A 17,482-nucleotide genomic window follows, 5' to 3' on the forward strand; every position below is an offset into this window, starting at 1 on the left:
CTATTATTGGGTGCTTATAACCATGATCTTAAACTGCCATAAACAGATTATAACACATTATAAGTATGTTGTTAATGCATTATAGACACAGGAAGTGTTTCAACGATTTTTGTGACCATTTTCAAAGCATTCTGTAAAGTTTTCATTTCCATTCAGGCAAAGGCAGGTAGAGTGGACAAAAACTGCACCCCTGTAAAAGTACTGTCATAGCGAGTACTTGAGTAGAAGTACAGGTAATCATCAATATAACTAGTTGAGTGAGAGTAGAACAGTATCAACAATAGAAAGTACTTGAGTAGCGAATAACTTCCTCACACGTTAAAGAAAAAACACATTGGCACACCGCTGTGTTCCCACTTCCTTTATTGTTGTGTGGACATGACGGACATTGTCTCTCTATAGATGATCATCTGGAGGTAAAGTAAAAATATATATAAACTGTGTCTTTAAAGGGTGACCACAAAATGTAAATATTCAGGACATTTTTGGGGCAGCGTGTAAATCGTTGAACATACAAATCACTCTGTTCAGCCCAATTCCATTTGAAACCTCACACACTGACATCTGAACTGCGAAGCAAACCGTATCAATTTTATAAAAAGCACTTCTACAATATGTTATTTTGTTGCCATGTAATGATAACAAAAGAGATAAATGAACAAAAACGCTTCAGAGTTTGGCACCAGTGCAATTGATTTAACACATTTTTGGTTTCTAGCCAGCATAAAAAAACGGTCAATTGTCCTCATGTGTCTTGTTTTGTTCATGTCACCTGGAGTAGAGCAGATGCCGAACTGATACGAGACTTTGATCAACGTTAATTGTTGGCAAACTGATTGAAAAGGGCTTGAAGCAGAATGTTGTGGGCGATGAGCGACCATCGCTGAGCCTCCTTGCCACCCGACACGGTCAAGTAAAACAGCCTCCGCACGTGAACCGGGACGAACTGCACGTTTACAGGACGAACTGAGACGCAACTTCCCTGACGTGTGCAGACACAGAGAAAGACATAAAACCACCAACACGCCCCTTTAATGTGCGCCCCCGAGTATTACGGGCGGCACCTGCTGTGCACTGCATGTCATCCCTGTCCTCATCCTGTCATACCAGGACGTACATTTGGATCGTATCCGCTGCAGCATGGTTTCGGGCCCATGGGGGTTTTGACGGCTCGTTGGGTTTCTTGGCTCTAATTTAAGCTGTCCTACTTCCCATCGTGCCGCAGGGCTTTAGGGGAATCAGAGCCAGCGATGTACTTCTTCGACGTCGCTTTTGTAACTTTGCTTACAGCCAGTGTCACTCTTGCTCGGTGACTGTTTAGAAAGTTCGGAGTAGTACGGTGGTAAGGTTGCAAAAACAATGTATTGAGACATGGGTAGTAGAAGTAATACGACACATTATGTGTTTTGGGGTAATAAATGTCATTGATAACATTGTTTACCAGTGGTCTGCGTGGATTGTTCTAAGTCAGAAACACCGACCAGGAGCAGTACCGTGAGTGCTCAGAAGAACTTTTACTAAAGATGAATCGTTACACGAGCCAGCTGGGCCTTTGTGAAACCAGATGTGGCCCATCGGGTCAGCATTCAACTATGGTGGTAGTCTAATTGTTATTACTATTATGATTATGGTGTTTTGGTAATCTGGGAAAAGCTGATTTGAGGGGAAACAAGGAATCGGTCAGGAACAGCGTTGGAGGGACCCGCAGCTTTCCTCAAGTGCAAAAGAATCGTTCAGGCATCGCTGATATCAATCAGCTTCACCTACTTTGAAAATACTGTCCGGTTTAGACTTAACATTTCCATGAATTATTTTTGTTGTTGAATTGGCATCCTCCTGTTTGTTATTCTACTTGTGAGAAGAAAAAAGAAAAGAAAAAGAGGCTGATTTCACAGCTTTTCCCCTCCATTACGACCACATGAGAACAGGTGGAGATCAGAAACCACATTCGACTGAATCGACATAAGCTGGTCCAGCTTTGACGAGTAGAAGTGTCCTACGTTGTACGTGGTCTTGCGGTGATCTGGCCCGTTTTTTTTACCCGATTTCAGAAACAGAAAGAAAAGGTTTTACAAAGTTGCAACGGAACTTTACATCTCTGAAGTCCAGGTTTGACTAATTCAAATACAGTATCTCGAGCTACTCCTGGTCGAATGCGGTTTGAATGGAGAAAAATACATTTTAAATTGAGCCATTTGATATTATGTCCTGTATCCATTTCACAACTTCAAGTGGCGTAACAACAGCAAATCTGATGACAAATTCAAAACAACTTTTGCCCATTCACTTTTTTCATAATCCCCCCCCCCCCCATATTTGGAAGCTGCTTCAGCATCATCAGACACGCTCAAACCTAACCTGCTCACAAGGCATTGAACTCTTTAGGTATTCACAAGGGGCCAAGCAATAAAAGTGTCAGTCTGTGTGGTCGGACCTTCTCATATGGGGGTTGCTCTTCCTCAGCCTGTGAAGCAGAATTTGCTTCAGGACGGCGCTCCTCTCTTGGCACCTACACCTTCTTCTTGTTCCCCTCCGCAGTTCAGCTGTCGAACCTCCGAAGTCTCCTCAACCTGATATCCTCAGCTGTCGCCTCCTCAGAGAGGCGGAACCCGTAGGGAGGTGGAGCTCGTCTCTGGCTGGTTTGTCCTGCAAAATTAGATTTACACACTTTAGATTTGAGCCGACTCTTCTCTGGGGTGGCTTTTAATCAGCAGCTTCTAGAATTCAGTGTCACCACACAACCTCCCTTACCTCCGTGATTCAGACTGTTCCTGATGGCCGCCTCTATCTGCTCCTCCTCCGTCAGTCCACCTGTATAAGATGGTGTACGACTCGTTGTGTGATCTGGTGGAGACTGATGGTATCCAGAGTATCCTCCACCAGTGCCACTGTAGCCTGCAGACACACACAAGCGCACACACACACAGCATAAGTATTCAAATTTAAGAAAACACGTTAAAAAGTTTGAGGCTGGTGTATTTTACAGTCCTGTTAATGTCAACAGATTCTCTGAAAAGATCAAAATCAGCAATGTGAGTCTGTCTCGAAATACTTTCTGATTCAGCCTTTAAAAAACGAGTCACTACTACATAGCGAATAATTTTATTTAATTCTGGAAAAAGCCTATTAGGTACCTGAAGAACCTGAAGAGCTGTAGTACGCATTGGACCGGGAGTTATGTCCATTCGAGGTCACAAACCCTGGTGAAAATGTAGACAAGCAGACAATGTCAGTGCAAACAGAAGTGTTGTTGATGTGCATTTAGATTTGCATCTGGATTAATACAAACAAACATAGATCTACACGTGGTGTAGAAGCTATCTCCAGTGTCAGATCTATTTCTATTCACACTTAGCAAACCTGTACCGATTGTTACTGCACAGGAGAACCGCCATGACGCTAGTATATGACCTGAATCACATTTAATTATTACTTTTTAAAGCTTGAGGATTTTCTATCTTTAGACTTTTTTTTTTTTTTAAATCATACAGTCATACACCTTTTAACAGGTTACAAGAACCTAAGGTTATGTACCGTCAGCACATACAAGTGTAAACAACTCGTGAATAAAAACACACACACACTTAAATTCTGACCTGCACATCTCTTCATGATGGCCTTCAGTGGTCCAGCAGTGTAGAGCAGACCCACCAGGATACCGGCCAGGTGACCAACGAAAGAGGTCCTGAAGAAGCGGAGCACAGATTCATTCCTAACTAATGAGACACTGCCACCTGGTGGACACGTTCAATCATAACATCTGACAGCATGTAGAAAAGGGGAAACTTTACAAACAGAACCCGTGTTCTAAACATGTGCTACATATTTATATTTACTCCTAAAATATGGTTTCCATTTTTTTTTATTGCTCCAAACATAGATTGGACTTTTTTTTTTTTCTTTTGAACTCCTGACAGATGTTTGAAGTTGAAATCGGCTTCCTTGGCCCAAGCCTGAATCCTCTAATGAAATGTTTGGGGAGTTGTTTTACAAGTTGCAGAGCTTACCGACAGCCGTACAGCTGTGCGGTATACAACAGGCTTGTCATACTATAGCAAATATATAGAGATCAACTTGAACATTTGTGAACTGGTCCTTTAAGCGTGGGTCATCCCATTGAAAACAGAAGAATTAACCCCGTCAGTGCTGGTGCCCTGCTACCCGCACCAAGAGGGTATGCGCTAGTATCTCTGCAGTATATCTGGCCGGTGAATCCTGGTGAATTTTTAATGCAATCTGATGTGTCTGATTGGGAACTCACCCAGGGGATGTGATGTGGATCAGCACTAGCTCCACCCAGCTAACATAGCGATTAGACACAGGGAAGCCCATCACAGAGCTCACACCTCCAGGGTGGTAATGGTTGCTGAGCACCTTCAGAGCAAACAGGACACCTAGAAGCATCAGACATATTTACAAAGATGAATCAATAGGGGGGTGAGGGAATTTTAACACCGGGAGACTACAGCAGTCGGCCGGGAGATACTTTACATCGGCTGGTGTAAACTGCAAAGCATCTTCACAGAAGAAATGGAAAAACATGTAACAATAAAAAACTAATATCACTAAACGCACACTTTGGATGCAGCCAAAGATGAGAGAATGCAAAAAGGCAGCTTAGAGAAAAAAAAGTAATTATCAATAAATACATACTTCCTGTATTTATTTGACTTTACTTTTATGAAAAGTGTATTCTAATGTTTATTCCATGTTGTACCAGTAGAGCTACATAAAAAAGTCCAATCTTCTATACCAGTGTACATCTTTTGAGAGTTTTGTAGATGAGTCTGTACCTGAGAAGCCAACAGCACAGGCCATGCTGTAGGACTGGTCCTGGGTGAGCTCTGTCAACAGTGCCTCCAACACCAGATAGACCAATCCAGTGAGCAGCGAGAAGACCGACAGCAGGTAGAGGAACCAGGGGCCGCCCAGCCGTCGCTCCAGCTTGGTGCCTTTCCAGAGGAAGGACGCCATGTTGAAGTAGAGATGCCAATCATCCGCATGGTGCAGCGGGGACAGCAGAAGGCGGCGCCAGTCCTTGAACCAGTATGCCTGCTGAACACTCACACAGGCCTACGGGTTGGAAAGATAGTATTATTCATAATGATACAAATAATATCAAATAAATACAGTACAAGGCAATGGTGCATGTCATTTCTGTAAGATGGTAAAGCCCCGATGGTAAGAAGTCATTTATAATTATATTTGGACGCAGTTATAGTTGCAGCTGCTATTTACTGTGATATAAGCCAAAGAAAAGCAGCAAGCATGAGATAAGTCGGACGCAGCAAGTTGTGTAGATGATCGTCTCTGTATGTGTGCCTTACCTGCATCAGTGGAGCTGCAGGGAACAGGTAAAGGTACACGTTGAGTCCCAGGACAGCCAGAGTGACTGGGGGGATGTTGTCCAGACCCATCTGAAACACCTGGGAGGCCAGAAGCATCAGGCCCAGATGGGATCCCCTGTGTCGGTTCCGCATACCCAAAACAAACTGGGAAGATAAAAGTGTGAGATTATAAATGAGTCATTTCTGCTTTACTGGAAGAAAAAAAGACAGTGGAAGCCACCTGGGAATTTGAGCCTGGATGAGAGACTTCTTGATATCCCAATGTCAAAGCTGAAAACTAAGGAAATTGTGCTTTAGCTGCTCCTCGACTCTGGAATCTCCATCGCAAAACCTCAGAGAACACGAATCGCTCTTCTATATTGTCCTCTTGTAATGTCTGTTTAAAAAAAAAAAGAGCAACAAGATTACATTTTGGTTGCAGTAGATAGAACCAAGACCATGATCCATAAGTTATATAATATCTGCCAAAACCCTAAAGCTAAAATCAGAGCATCAAGACTTAAATCTATGAATGTGTGTCATCAGGAAGCACTTTTTAGAGTTGGTCCATTTCCTAAGATTTAGTGACCCTGTGGCTTTGTGTTTGAGATAACTAGCTCTCTCTCTCTCTCTCACTCACACACACACACACACACACACACACACACACACACACACACACACACACACACACAGCAATATTAGACAACACGAAAAGACGCTCTCTGCTGATAGTGTATTATGCAGACATTATATGACCCAAACTTCCCAGAGTCCTTCTCCAGAAAGAACTCTCTGCTAATACTAGAACAGTTGTAACGTTAGAGTTTTGATAAACTAACTTTGCTGAGCAAAATGCTTAGCAGGGGAGACGACTGTCAATAGCCTCCCAAAAAAGTCTGTTATTATGAGCAAAACATCAACTTTTGATAAAAAGCAACGAATAAAACCCTTCCGCAGACAAATGTATCAGCATCATTGGTGGCTTAAAATAAACTTACTGTGAGCACACCCCTTTCCCTCCTTCCGTGATGCTTTAGCTAATGCGAATGCTAACATTAACGTTAGCGTTAGATGGGTGTTTTAAAGTGTGTACATCGAGTCCGCTTCAAATTATTTAACCCCCCGAGGACGCTATCAATGTACGTGTACGTATATATATATATCGTAGTCACACGTCACCAGAAAGTGTTGCTTGATATGTCATAATTTCTAGCAGTTACTAGCAACTCCTCTGCAAAAGTGTGTGGCGTTGAGTCAGCTATCACGTGACAATAACAGAGCTACGTGTCTGGCGCAGGCGCATTACGGATTTTACGCTTGGGTAATTTATCTCAAGCTATGGAAGGTCTCCAGCAGAGTGAGTCGTCAGCCTTCACTCTGAGCCTGCACTAAATTATTGTATTGATCATATGAAACAGTAAATGGAAACTTCAGATCAAGACAATCTCCGAAAGAGTAATGATGGGTGGGTTGATAGATAGATAGATAGATAGATAGATAGATAGATAGATAGATAGATAGATAGATAGATAGATAGATAGATAGATAGATAGATAGATAGATAGATAGATAGATAGATAGATAGATAGATAGATAGATAGATAGATAGATAGATAGATAGATAGATAGATATACAGATAGACAGATATATATACATCTAATTTCCTCACCAAATGTATTATTTTTGTTTGACACTCTCATCTACAGAAAATGTAGGTTAGTTTATTGCTCTGCATTTTTTACACATTAAAAGGCCAGAAAAGAGGCTGATGTGATGTGAAATGCAACAACAGCCCTGTAACAGATGTCCAGTTGTTGTTTCTTGTATGTTTTCATCACTAGATTCCGCTTGATCGCCCGAATGACGTCACGTTTGTAAAAGCCCAAATCCTTCTGAATGAATAGATCTCTCGCCGGGTGCAGTGGCGCGCGCCTGTTATCCCAGTTACCGGGAGGCTGAGGCTGGAGGATCGTTTGAGCTCAGAAGCTCTGAGCTGCAGTGGACTATGCAGATCGGGTGTCCGCACTAAGTTCGGTATCGGTATGGTGGTCCTGGGGGAGCCCGGGACCACCAGGTTGTCTAAGGAGGGGTGCACCGGCACAGGTCGGAGACGGAGCAGGTCAAAGCCCCCGTGCCGCTCAGTAGTGGGATCGCGCCTGTGAATAGATGCTGTAGTGCAGCCTGAGTAACAGCGGGACCAAGTCTTTTTACACTATTTCTACTGATCAACAAACAGCTGATACTACAACAACATGTTTAAATGGTACAGCAGCTTCATCACTGCTTCTATATATATATATACTTCTCAATATGAAGCAACACTAAACAGAACAAGACAAGTTTTGTGGACCATGAATGCAGCTTGTGCACTGAAAAAAGAGAATAGTTGGACCAACTTCATTGAATTATTTCAATTGGTAACACACAAATGAATTACGTTTTTCCAAATTAAGTTAACAAGTTGGATTAACACAATTACTTTAAGTTAGATTCATGTAATCATTTGATGGTTTTCAAAACAATGGTTTGCATTACTCCAACTTAAAATGAAGTCAACCTAAAGTTTCCAGTTTTTCCAACTTAATTATTTGCTTTACCCAAAAGTAAAATACTGCTCCTTTACAACCTAAAGGTATGGTTTCAGGAAAGCAAATTTTTGTAGTAATCTTAGTGTAAAAATTTCGTTTGTTCAATTAAATAAAAATACCTGTTCTAGCGATACAATTTTAAGTTGGCTGAAAGAAAAATGACAAACTCAAATCTAATCTTTTTCAAAATGTATTACATTAATGTAAATAAACATTTGTTTACTTTGTTTTTAGAAAACAAATATGCACAAAATGCATAACAGTTTATCATATTTGGCATTTTTTCCATTGACACAGCTGTCTTAGTCTGTTGTGTAACAGTTTTTTGGAACACATCAAAACTGAAATTAAACTTTTTACCACAACTAAAAGGAAACATTTGTAGACAATAACAAACTCCTGCTTCTTCAAAATCAGATTAGAAACACGAAACAGAACAAGACAAGTTTTTTGGACCATGAATGCAGCTTGTGGGTAAGAAACACTGAGTGGCCAGAAAGAGGCTGATGTGATGTGAAATGCAACAACAGCCCTGTAACAGATGTCCAGTTGTTGTTTCTTGTATGTTTTCATCACTAGATTCCGCTTGATCGCCCGAATGACGTCACGTTTGTAAAAGCCCAAATCCTTCTGAATGAATAGATTTCTTGCCGGGTGCAGTGGCGCTGTCCTGCAATCCCAGTGACCGGGAGGCTGAGGCTTGGAGGATCGTTTGAGCTCAGGAGCTCTGAGCTGCAGTGGACTATGCAGATCGGGTGTCCGCACTAAGTTCGGTATCGGTATGGTGGTCCTGGGGGAGCCCGGGACCACCAGGTTGTCTAAGGAGGGGTGCACCGGCACAGGTCGGAGACGGAGCAGGTCAAAGCCCCCGTGCTGCTCAGTAGTGGGATCGCGCCTGTCAATAGACGATGTAGTGCAGCCTGAGTAACAGCGGGACCCAGTCTTTTTACACTATTTCTACTGATCAACAAACAGCTGATACTACAACAACGTGTTTAAATGGTACAGCAGCTTCATCACTGCTTCTATATATATATACTTCTCAATATGAAGCAACACTAAACAGAACAAGACAAGTTTTGTGGACCATGAATGCAGCTTGTGCACTGAAAAAAGAGAATAGTTGGACCAACTTAATTGAATTATTTCAATTGGTAACACACAAATGAATTACGTTTTTCCAAATTAAGTTAACAAGTTGGATTAACACAATTACTTTAAGTTAGATTCATGTAATCATTTGATGGTTTTCAAAACAATGGTTTGCATTACTCCAACTTAAAATGAAGTCAACCTAAAGTTTCCAGTTTTTCCAACTTAATTATTTGCTTTACCCAAAAGTAAAATACTGCTCCTTTACAACCTAAAGGTATGATTTCAGGAAAGCAAATTTTTGTAGTAATCTTAGTGTAAAAATTTCGTTTGTTCAATTAAATAAAAATACCTGTTCTAGCGATACAATTTTAAGTTGGCTGAAAGAAAAATGACAAACTCAAATCTAATGTTTTTCAAAATGTATTACATTAATGTAAATAAACATTTGTTTACTTTGTTTTTAGAAAACAACTATGCACAAAATGTATAACAGTTTATCATATTTGGCATTTTTTCCATTGACACAGCTGTCTTAGTCTGTTGTGTAACAGTTTTTTGGAACACCTCAAAACTGAAATTAAACTTTTTCCCACAACTAAAAGGAAACATTTGTACATTTGTACATTTGACAATAACAAACTCCTGCTTCTTCAAAATCAGATTAGAAACACGAAACAGAACAAGACAAGTTTTTTGGACCATGAATGCAGCTTGTGGGTAAGAAACACTGAGTGGCCAGAAAGAGGCTGATGTGATGTGAAATGCAACAACAGCCCTGTAACAGATGTCCAGTTGTTGTTTCTTGTATGTTTTCTTCACTAGATTCCGCTTGATCGCCCAAATGACGTCACGTTTGTAAAAGCCCAAATCCTTCTGAATGAATAGATCTCTCGCTGGGTGCAGTGGCGCGCGCCTGTTATCCCAGTTACCGGGAGGATGAGGCTGGAGGATCGTTTGAGCTCAGGAGCTCTGAGCTGCAGTGGACTATGCAGATCGGGTGTCCGCACTAAGTTTGGTATCGGTATGGTGGTCCTGGGGGAGCCCGGGACCACCAGGTTGTCTAAGGAGGGGTGCACCGGCACAGGTCGGAGACGGAGCAGGTCAAAGCCCCCGTGCCGCTCAGTAGTGGGATCGCGCCTGTGAATAGACGCTGTAGTGCAGCCTGAGTAACAGCGGGACCCAGTCTTTTTACACTATTTCTACTGATCAACAAACAGCTGATACTACAACAATGTGTTTAAATGGTACAGCAGCTTCATCACTGCTTCTATATATATATACTTCTCAATATGAAGCAACACTAAACAGAACAAGACAAGTTTTGTGGACCATGAATGCAGCTTGTGCACTGAAAAAAGAGAATAGTTGGACCAACTTCATTGAATTATTTCAATTGGTAACACACAAATGAATTACGTTTTTCCAAATTAAGTTAACAAGTTGGATTAACACAATTACTTTAAGTTAGATTCATGTAATCATTTGATGGTTTTCAAAACAATGGTTTGCATTACTCCAACTTAAAATGAAGTCAACCTAAAGTTTCCAGTTTTTCCAACTTAATTATTTGCTTTACCCAAAAGTAAAATACTGCTCCTTTACAACCTAAAGGTATGGTTTCAGGAAAGCAAATTTTTGTAGTAATCTTAGTGTAAAAATTTCGTTTGTTCAATTAAATAAAAATACCTGTTCTAGCGATACAATTTTAAGTTGGCTGAAAGAAAAATGACAAACTCAAATCTAATGTTTTTCAAAATGTATTACATTAATGTAAATAAACATTTGTTTACTTTGTTTTTAGAAAACAAATATGCACAAAATGCATAACAGTTTATCATATTTGGCATTTTTTCCATTGACACAGCTGTCTTAGTCTGTTGTGTAACAGTTTTTTGGAACACATCAAAACTGAAATTAAACTTTTTACCACAACTAAAAGGAAACATTTGTAGACAATAACAAACTCCTGCTTCTTCAAAATCAGATTAGAAACACGAAACAGAACAAGACAAGTTTTGTGGACCATGAATGCAGCTTGTGGGTAAGAAACACTGAGTGGCCAGAAAGAGGCTGATGTGATGTGAAATGCAACAACAGCCCTGTAACAGATGTCCAGTTGTTGTTTCTTGTATGTTTTCTTCACTAGATTCCGCTTGATCGCCCAAATGACGTCACGTTTGTAAAAGCCCAAATCCTTCTGAATGAATAGATCTCTCGCTGGGTGCAGTGGCGCGCGCCTGTTATCCCAGTTACCGGGAGGATGAGGCTGGAGGATCGTTTGAGCTCAGGAGCTCTGAGCTGAAGTGGACTATGCAGATCGGGTGTCCGCACTAAGTTTGGTATCGGTATGGTGGTCCTGGGGGAGCCCGGGACCACCAGGTTGTCTAAGGAGGGGTGCACCGGCACAGGTCGGAGACGGAGCAGGTCAAAGCCCCCGTGCCGCTCAGTAGTGGGATCGCGCCTGTGAATAGACGCTGTAGTGCAGCCTGAGTAACAGCGGGACCCAGTCTTTTTACACTATTTCTACTGATCAACAAACAGCTGATACTACAACAACGTGTTTAAATGGTACAGCAGCTTCATCACTGCTTCTATATATATATACTTCTCAATATGAAGCAACACTAAACAGAACAAGACAAGTTTTTTGGACCATGAATGCAGCTTGTGGGTAAGAAACACTGAGTGGCCAGAAAGAGGCTGATGTGATGTGAAATGCAACAACAGCCCTGTAACATATGTCCAGTTGTTGTTTCTTGTATGTTTTCATCACTAGATTCCGCTTGATCGCCCGAATGACGTCACGTTTGTAAAAGCCCAAATCCTTCTGAATGAATAGATCTCTCGCCGGGTGCAGTGGCGCGCGCCTGTTATCCCAGTTACCGGGAGGCTGAGGCTGGAGGATCGTTTGAGCTCAGGAGCTCTGAGCTGCAGTGGACTATGCAGATCGGGTGTCCGCACTAAGTTCGGTATCGGTATGGTGGTCCTGGGAGAGCCCGGGACCACCAGGTTGTCTAAGGAGGGGTGCACCGGCACCGGTCGGAGACGGAGCAGGTCAAAGCCCCCGTGCCGCTCAGTAGTGGGATCGCGCCTGTGAATAGACGCTGTAGTGCAGCCTGAGTAACAGCGGGACCCAGTCTTTTTACACTATTTCTACTGATCAACAAACAGCTGATACTACAACAACGTGTTTAAATGGTACAGCAGCTTCATCACTGCTTCTATATATATATAGTTCTCAATATGAAGCAACACTAAACAGAACAAGACAAGTTTTGTGGACCATGAATGCAGCTTGTGGGTAAGAAACACTGAGTGGCCAGAAAGAGGCTGATGTGATGTGAAATGCAACAACAGCCCTGTAACAGATGTCCAGTTGTTGTTTCTTGTATGTTTTCTTCACTAGATTCCGCTTGATCGCCCAAATGACGTCACGTTTGTAAAAGCCCAAATCCTTCTGAATGAATAGATTTCTTGCCGGGTGCAGTGGCGCTGTCCTGCAATCCCAGTGACCGGGAGGCTGAGGCTTGGAGGATCGTTTGAGCTCAGGAGCTCTGAGCTGCAGTGGACTATGCAGATCGGGTGTCCGCACTAAGTTCGGTATCGGTATGGTGGTCCTGGGGGAGCCCGGGACCACCAGGTTGTCTAAGGAGGGGTGCACCGGCACAGGTCGGAGACGGAGCAGGTCAAAGCCCCCGTGCTGCTCAGTAGTGGGATCGCGCCTGTCAATAGACGATGTAGTGCAGCCTGAGTAACAGCGGGACCCAGTCTTTTTACACTATTTCTACTGATCAACAAACAGCTGATACTACAACAACGTGTTTAAATGGTACAGCAGCTTCATCACTGCTTCTATATATATATACTTCTCAATATGAAGCAACACTAAACAGAACAAGACAAGTTTTGTGGACCATGAATGCAGCTTGTGCACTGAAAAAAGAGAATAGTTGGACCAACTTAATTGAATTATTTCAATTGGTAACACACAAATGAATTACGTTTTTCCAAATTAAGTTAACAAGTTGGATTAACACAATTACTTTAAGTTAGATTCATGTAATCATTTGATGGTTTTCAAAACAATGGTTTGCATTACTCCAACTTAAAATGAAGTCAACCTAAAGTTTCCAGTTTTTCCAACTTAATTATTTGCTTTACCCAAAAGTAAAATACTGCTCCTTTACAACCTAAAGGTATGATTTCAGGAAAGCAAATTTTTGTAGTAATCTTAGTGTAAAAATTTCGTTTGTTCAATTAAATAAAAATACCTGTTCTAGCGATACAATTTTAAGTTGGCTGAAAGAAAAATGACAAACTCAAATCTAATGTTTTTCAAAATGTATTACATTAATGTAAATAAACATTTGTTTACTTTGTTTTTAGAAAACAACTATGCACAAAATGTATAACAGTTTATCATATTTGGCATTTTTTCCATTGACACAGCTGTCTTAGTCTGTTGTGTAACAGTTTTTTGGAACACCTCAAAACTGAAATTAAACTTTTTCCCACAACTAAAAGGAAACATTTGTACATTTGTACATTTGACAATAACAAACTCCTGCTTCTTCAAAATCAGATTAGAAACACGAAACAGAACAAGACAAGTTTTTTGGACCATGAATGCAGCTTGTGGGTAAGAAACACTGAGTGGCCAGAAAGAGGCTGATGTGATGTGAAATGCAACAACAGCCCTGTAACAGATGTCCAGTTGTTGTTTCTTGTATGTTTTCTTCACTAGATTCCGCTTGATCGCCCAAATGACGTCACGTTTGTAAAAGCCCAAATCCTTCTGAATGAATAGATCTCTCGCTGGGTGCAGTGGCGCGCGCCTGTTATCCCAGTTACCGGGAGGATGAGGCTGGAGGATCGTTTGAGCTCAGGAGCTCTGAGCTGCAGTGGACTATGCAGATCGGGTGTCCGCACTAAGTTTGGTATCGGTATGGTGGTCCTGGGGGAGCCCGGGACCACCAGGTTGTCTAAGGAGGGGTGCACCGGCACAGGTCGGAGACGGAGCAGGTCAAAGCCCCCGTGCCGCTCAGTAGTGGGATCGCGCCTGTGAATAGACGCTGTAGTGCAGCCTGAGTAACAGCGGGACCCAGTCTTTTTACACTATTTCTACTGATCAACAAACAGCTGATACTACAACAATGTGTTTAAATGGTACAGCAGCTTCATCACTGCTTCTATATATATATACTTCTCAATATGAAGCAACACTAAACAGAACAAGACAAGTTTTGTGGACCATGAATGCAGCTTGTGCACTGAAAAAAGAGAATAGTTGGACCAACTTCATTGAATTATTTCAATTGGTAACACACAAATGAATTACGTTTTTCCAAATTAAGTTAACAAGTTGGATTAACACAATTACTTTAAGTTAGATTCATGTAATCATTTGATGGTTTTCAAAACAATGGTTTGCATTACTCCAACTTAAAATGAAGTCAACCTAAAGTTTCCAGTTTTTCCAACTTAATTATTTGCTTTACCCAAAAGTAAAATACTGCTCCTTTACAACCTAAAGGTATGGTTTCAGGAAAGCAAATTTTTGTAGTAATCTTAGTGTAAAAATTTCGTTTGTTCAATTAAATAAAAATACCTGTTCTAGCGATACAATTTTAAGTTGGCTGAAAGAAAAATGACAAACTCAAATCTAATGTTTTTCAAAATGTATTACATTAATGTAAATAAACATTTGTTTACTTTGTTTTTAGAAAACAAATATGCACAAAATGCATAACAGTTTATCATATTTGGCATTTTTTCCATTGACACAGCTGTCTTAGTCTGTTGTGTAACAGTTTTTTGGAACACATCAAAACTGAAATTAAACTTTTTACCACAACTAAAAGGAAACATTTGTAGACAATAACAAACTCCTGCTTCTTCAAAATCAGATTAGAAACACGAAACAGAACAAGACAAGTTTTTTGGACCATGAATGCAGCTTGTGGGTAAGAAACACTGAGTGGCCAGAAAGAGGCTGATGTGATGTGAAATGCAACAACAGCCCTGTAACAGATGTCCAGTTGTTGTTTCTTGTATGTTTTCATCACTAGATTCCGCTTGATCGCCCGAATGACGTCACGTTTGTAAAAGCCCAAATCCTTCTGAATGAATAGATTTCTTGCCGGGTGCAGTGGCGCTGTCCTGCAATCCCAGTGACCGGGAGGCTGAGGCTTGGAGGATCGTTTGAGCTCAGGACCTCTGAGCTGCAGTGGACTATGCAGATCGGGTGTCCGCACTAAGTTCGGTATCGGTATGGTGGTCCTGGGGGAGCCCGGGACCACCAGGTTGTCTAAGGAGGGGTGCACCGGCACAGGTCGGAGACGGAGCAGGTCAAAGCCCCCGTGCCGCTCAGTAGTGGGATCGCGCCTGTGAATAGACGCTGTAGTGCAGCCTGAGTAACAGCGGGACCCAGTCTTTTTTCACTATTTCTACTGATCAACAAACAGCTGATACTACAACAATGTGTTTAAATGGTACAGCAGCTTCATCACTGCTTCTATATATATATACTTCTCAATATGAAGCAACACTAAACAGAACAAGACAAGTTTTGTGGACCATGAATGCAGCTTGTGCACTGAAAAAAGAGAATAGTTGGACCAACTTCATTGAATTATTTCAATTGGTAACACACAAATGAATTATGTTTTTCCAAATTAAGTTAACAAGTTGGATTAACACAATTACTTTAAGTTAGATTCATGTAATCATTTGATGGTTTTCAAAACAATGGTTTGCATTACTCCAACTTAAAAAGAAGTCAACCTAAAGTTTCCAGTTTTTCCAACTTAATTATTTGCTTTACCCAAAAGTAAAATACTGCTCCTTTACAACCTAAAGGTATGGTTTCAGGAAAGCAAATTTTTGTAGTAATCTTAGTGTAAAAATTTCGTTTGTTCAATTAAATAAAAATACCTGTTCTAGCGATACAATTTTAAGTTGGCTGAAAGAAAAATGACAAACTCAAATCTAATGTTTTTCAAAATGTATTACATTAATGTAAATGAACATTTGTTTACTTTGTTTTTAGAAAACAACTATGCACAAAATGCATAACAGTTTATCATATTTGGCATTTTTTCCATTGACACAGCTGTCTTAGTCTGTTGTCTAACAGTTTTTTGGAACACCTCAAAACTGAAATTAAACTTTTTCCCACAACTAAAAGGAAACATTTGTACATTTGTACATTTGACAATAACAAACTCCTGCTTCTTCAAAATCAGATTAGAAACACGAAACAGAACAAGACAAGTTTTTTGGACCATGAATGCAGCTTGTGGGTAAGAAACACTGAGTGGCCAGAAAGAGGCTGATGTGATGTGAAATGCAACAACAGCCCTGTAACAGATGTCCAGTTGTTGTTTCTTGTATGTTTTCATCACTAGATTCCGCTTGATCGCCCTAATGACGTCACGTTTGTAAAAGCCCAAATCCTTCTGAATGAATAGATTTCTTGCCGGGTGCAGTGGCGCGCTCCTGTAATCCCAGTGACCGGGAGGCTGAGGCTGGAGGATCGTTTGAGCTCAGGAGCTCTGAGCTGCAGTGGACTATGCAGATCGGGTGTCCGCACTAAGTTTGGTATCGGTATGGTGGTCCTGGGGGAGCACGGGACCACCAGGTTGTCTAAGGAGGGGTGCACCGGCACAGGTCGGAGACGGAGCAGGTCAAAGCCCCCGTGCTGCTCAGTAGTGGGATCGCGCCTGTGAATAGACGCTGTAGTGCAGCCTGAGTAACAGGGGGACCCAGTCTTTTTACACTATTTCTACTGATCAACAAACAGCTGATACTACAACAACGTGTTTAAATGGTACAGCAGCTTCATCACTGCTTCTATATATATATACTTCTCAATATGAAGCAACACTAAACAGAACAAGACAAGTTTTTTGGACCATGAATGCAGCTTGTGGGTAAGAAACACTGAGTGGCCAGAAAGAGGCTGATGTGATGTGAAATGCAACAACAGCCCTGTAACATATGTCCAGTTGTTGTTTCTTGTATGTTTTCATCACTAGATTCCGCTTGATCGCCCGAATGACGTCACGTTTGTAAAAGCCCAAATCCTTCTGAATGAATAGATCTCTCGCCGGGTGCAGTGGCGCGCGCCTGTTATCCCAGTTACCGGGAGGCTGAGGCTGGAGGATCGTTTGAGCTCAGGAGCTCTGAGCTGCAGTGGACTATGCAGATCGGGTGTCCGCACTAAGTTCGGTATCGGTATGGTGGTCCTGGGAGAGCCCGGGACCACCAGGTTGTCTAAGGAGGGGTGCACCGGCACCGGTCGGAGACGGAGCAGGTCAAAGCCCCCGTGCCGCTCAGTAGTGGGATCGCGCCTGTGAATAGACGCTGTAGTGCAGCCTGAGTAACAGCGGGACCCAGTCTTTTTACACTATTTCTACTGATCAACAAACAGCTGATACTACAACAACGTGTTTAAATGGTACAGCAGC

At 41.6% G+C, this 17,482-nt stretch overlaps 1 protein-coding gene across 2 annotated transcripts; it reads right to left on the bottom strand.

Moving 5' to 3' along the window:
• Nucleotides 1-355: 355 nt before the first annotated feature.
• rhbdd1 (rhomboid domain containing 1) lies at nucleotides 356-6,556 on the bottom strand. 2 transcript variants are annotated; one of them, XM_079272419.1, is made up of 9 exons: nucleotides 6,329-6,556; nucleotides 5,569-5,724; nucleotides 5,328-5,492; nucleotides 4,794-5,073; nucleotides 4,262-4,394; nucleotides 3,597-3,685; nucleotides 3,135-3,200; nucleotides 2,752-2,895; nucleotides 356-2,646 (listed from the first exon to the last, which is right to left on the bottom strand). In XM_079272419.1, exons 3-9 carry the CDS (start codon nucleotides 5,478-5,480, stop codon nucleotides 2,540-2,542), a joined length of 972 nt encoding a protein of 323 aa, XP_079128545.1. In that variant the 5' UTR covers nucleotides 5,481-5,492; nucleotides 5,569-5,724; nucleotides 6,329-6,556; the 3' UTR covers nucleotides 356-2,539. The 2 variants fall into 2 exon arrangements, with proteins under 2 accessions (XP_079128545.1, XP_079128546.1); XM_079272420.1 differs by lacking the exon at nucleotides 5,569-5,724.
• Between the last annotated feature and the right edge of the window lie 10,926 nt (nucleotides 6,557-17,482).

The sequence above is a fragment of the Melanostigma gelatinosum genome (assembly GCF_949748355.1).
Source record: "Melanostigma gelatinosum genome assembly, chromosome: 7".
Classification (NCBI taxonomy): Eukaryota; Metazoa; Chordata; class Actinopteri; order Perciformes; family Zoarcidae; genus Melanostigma; species Melanostigma gelatinosum.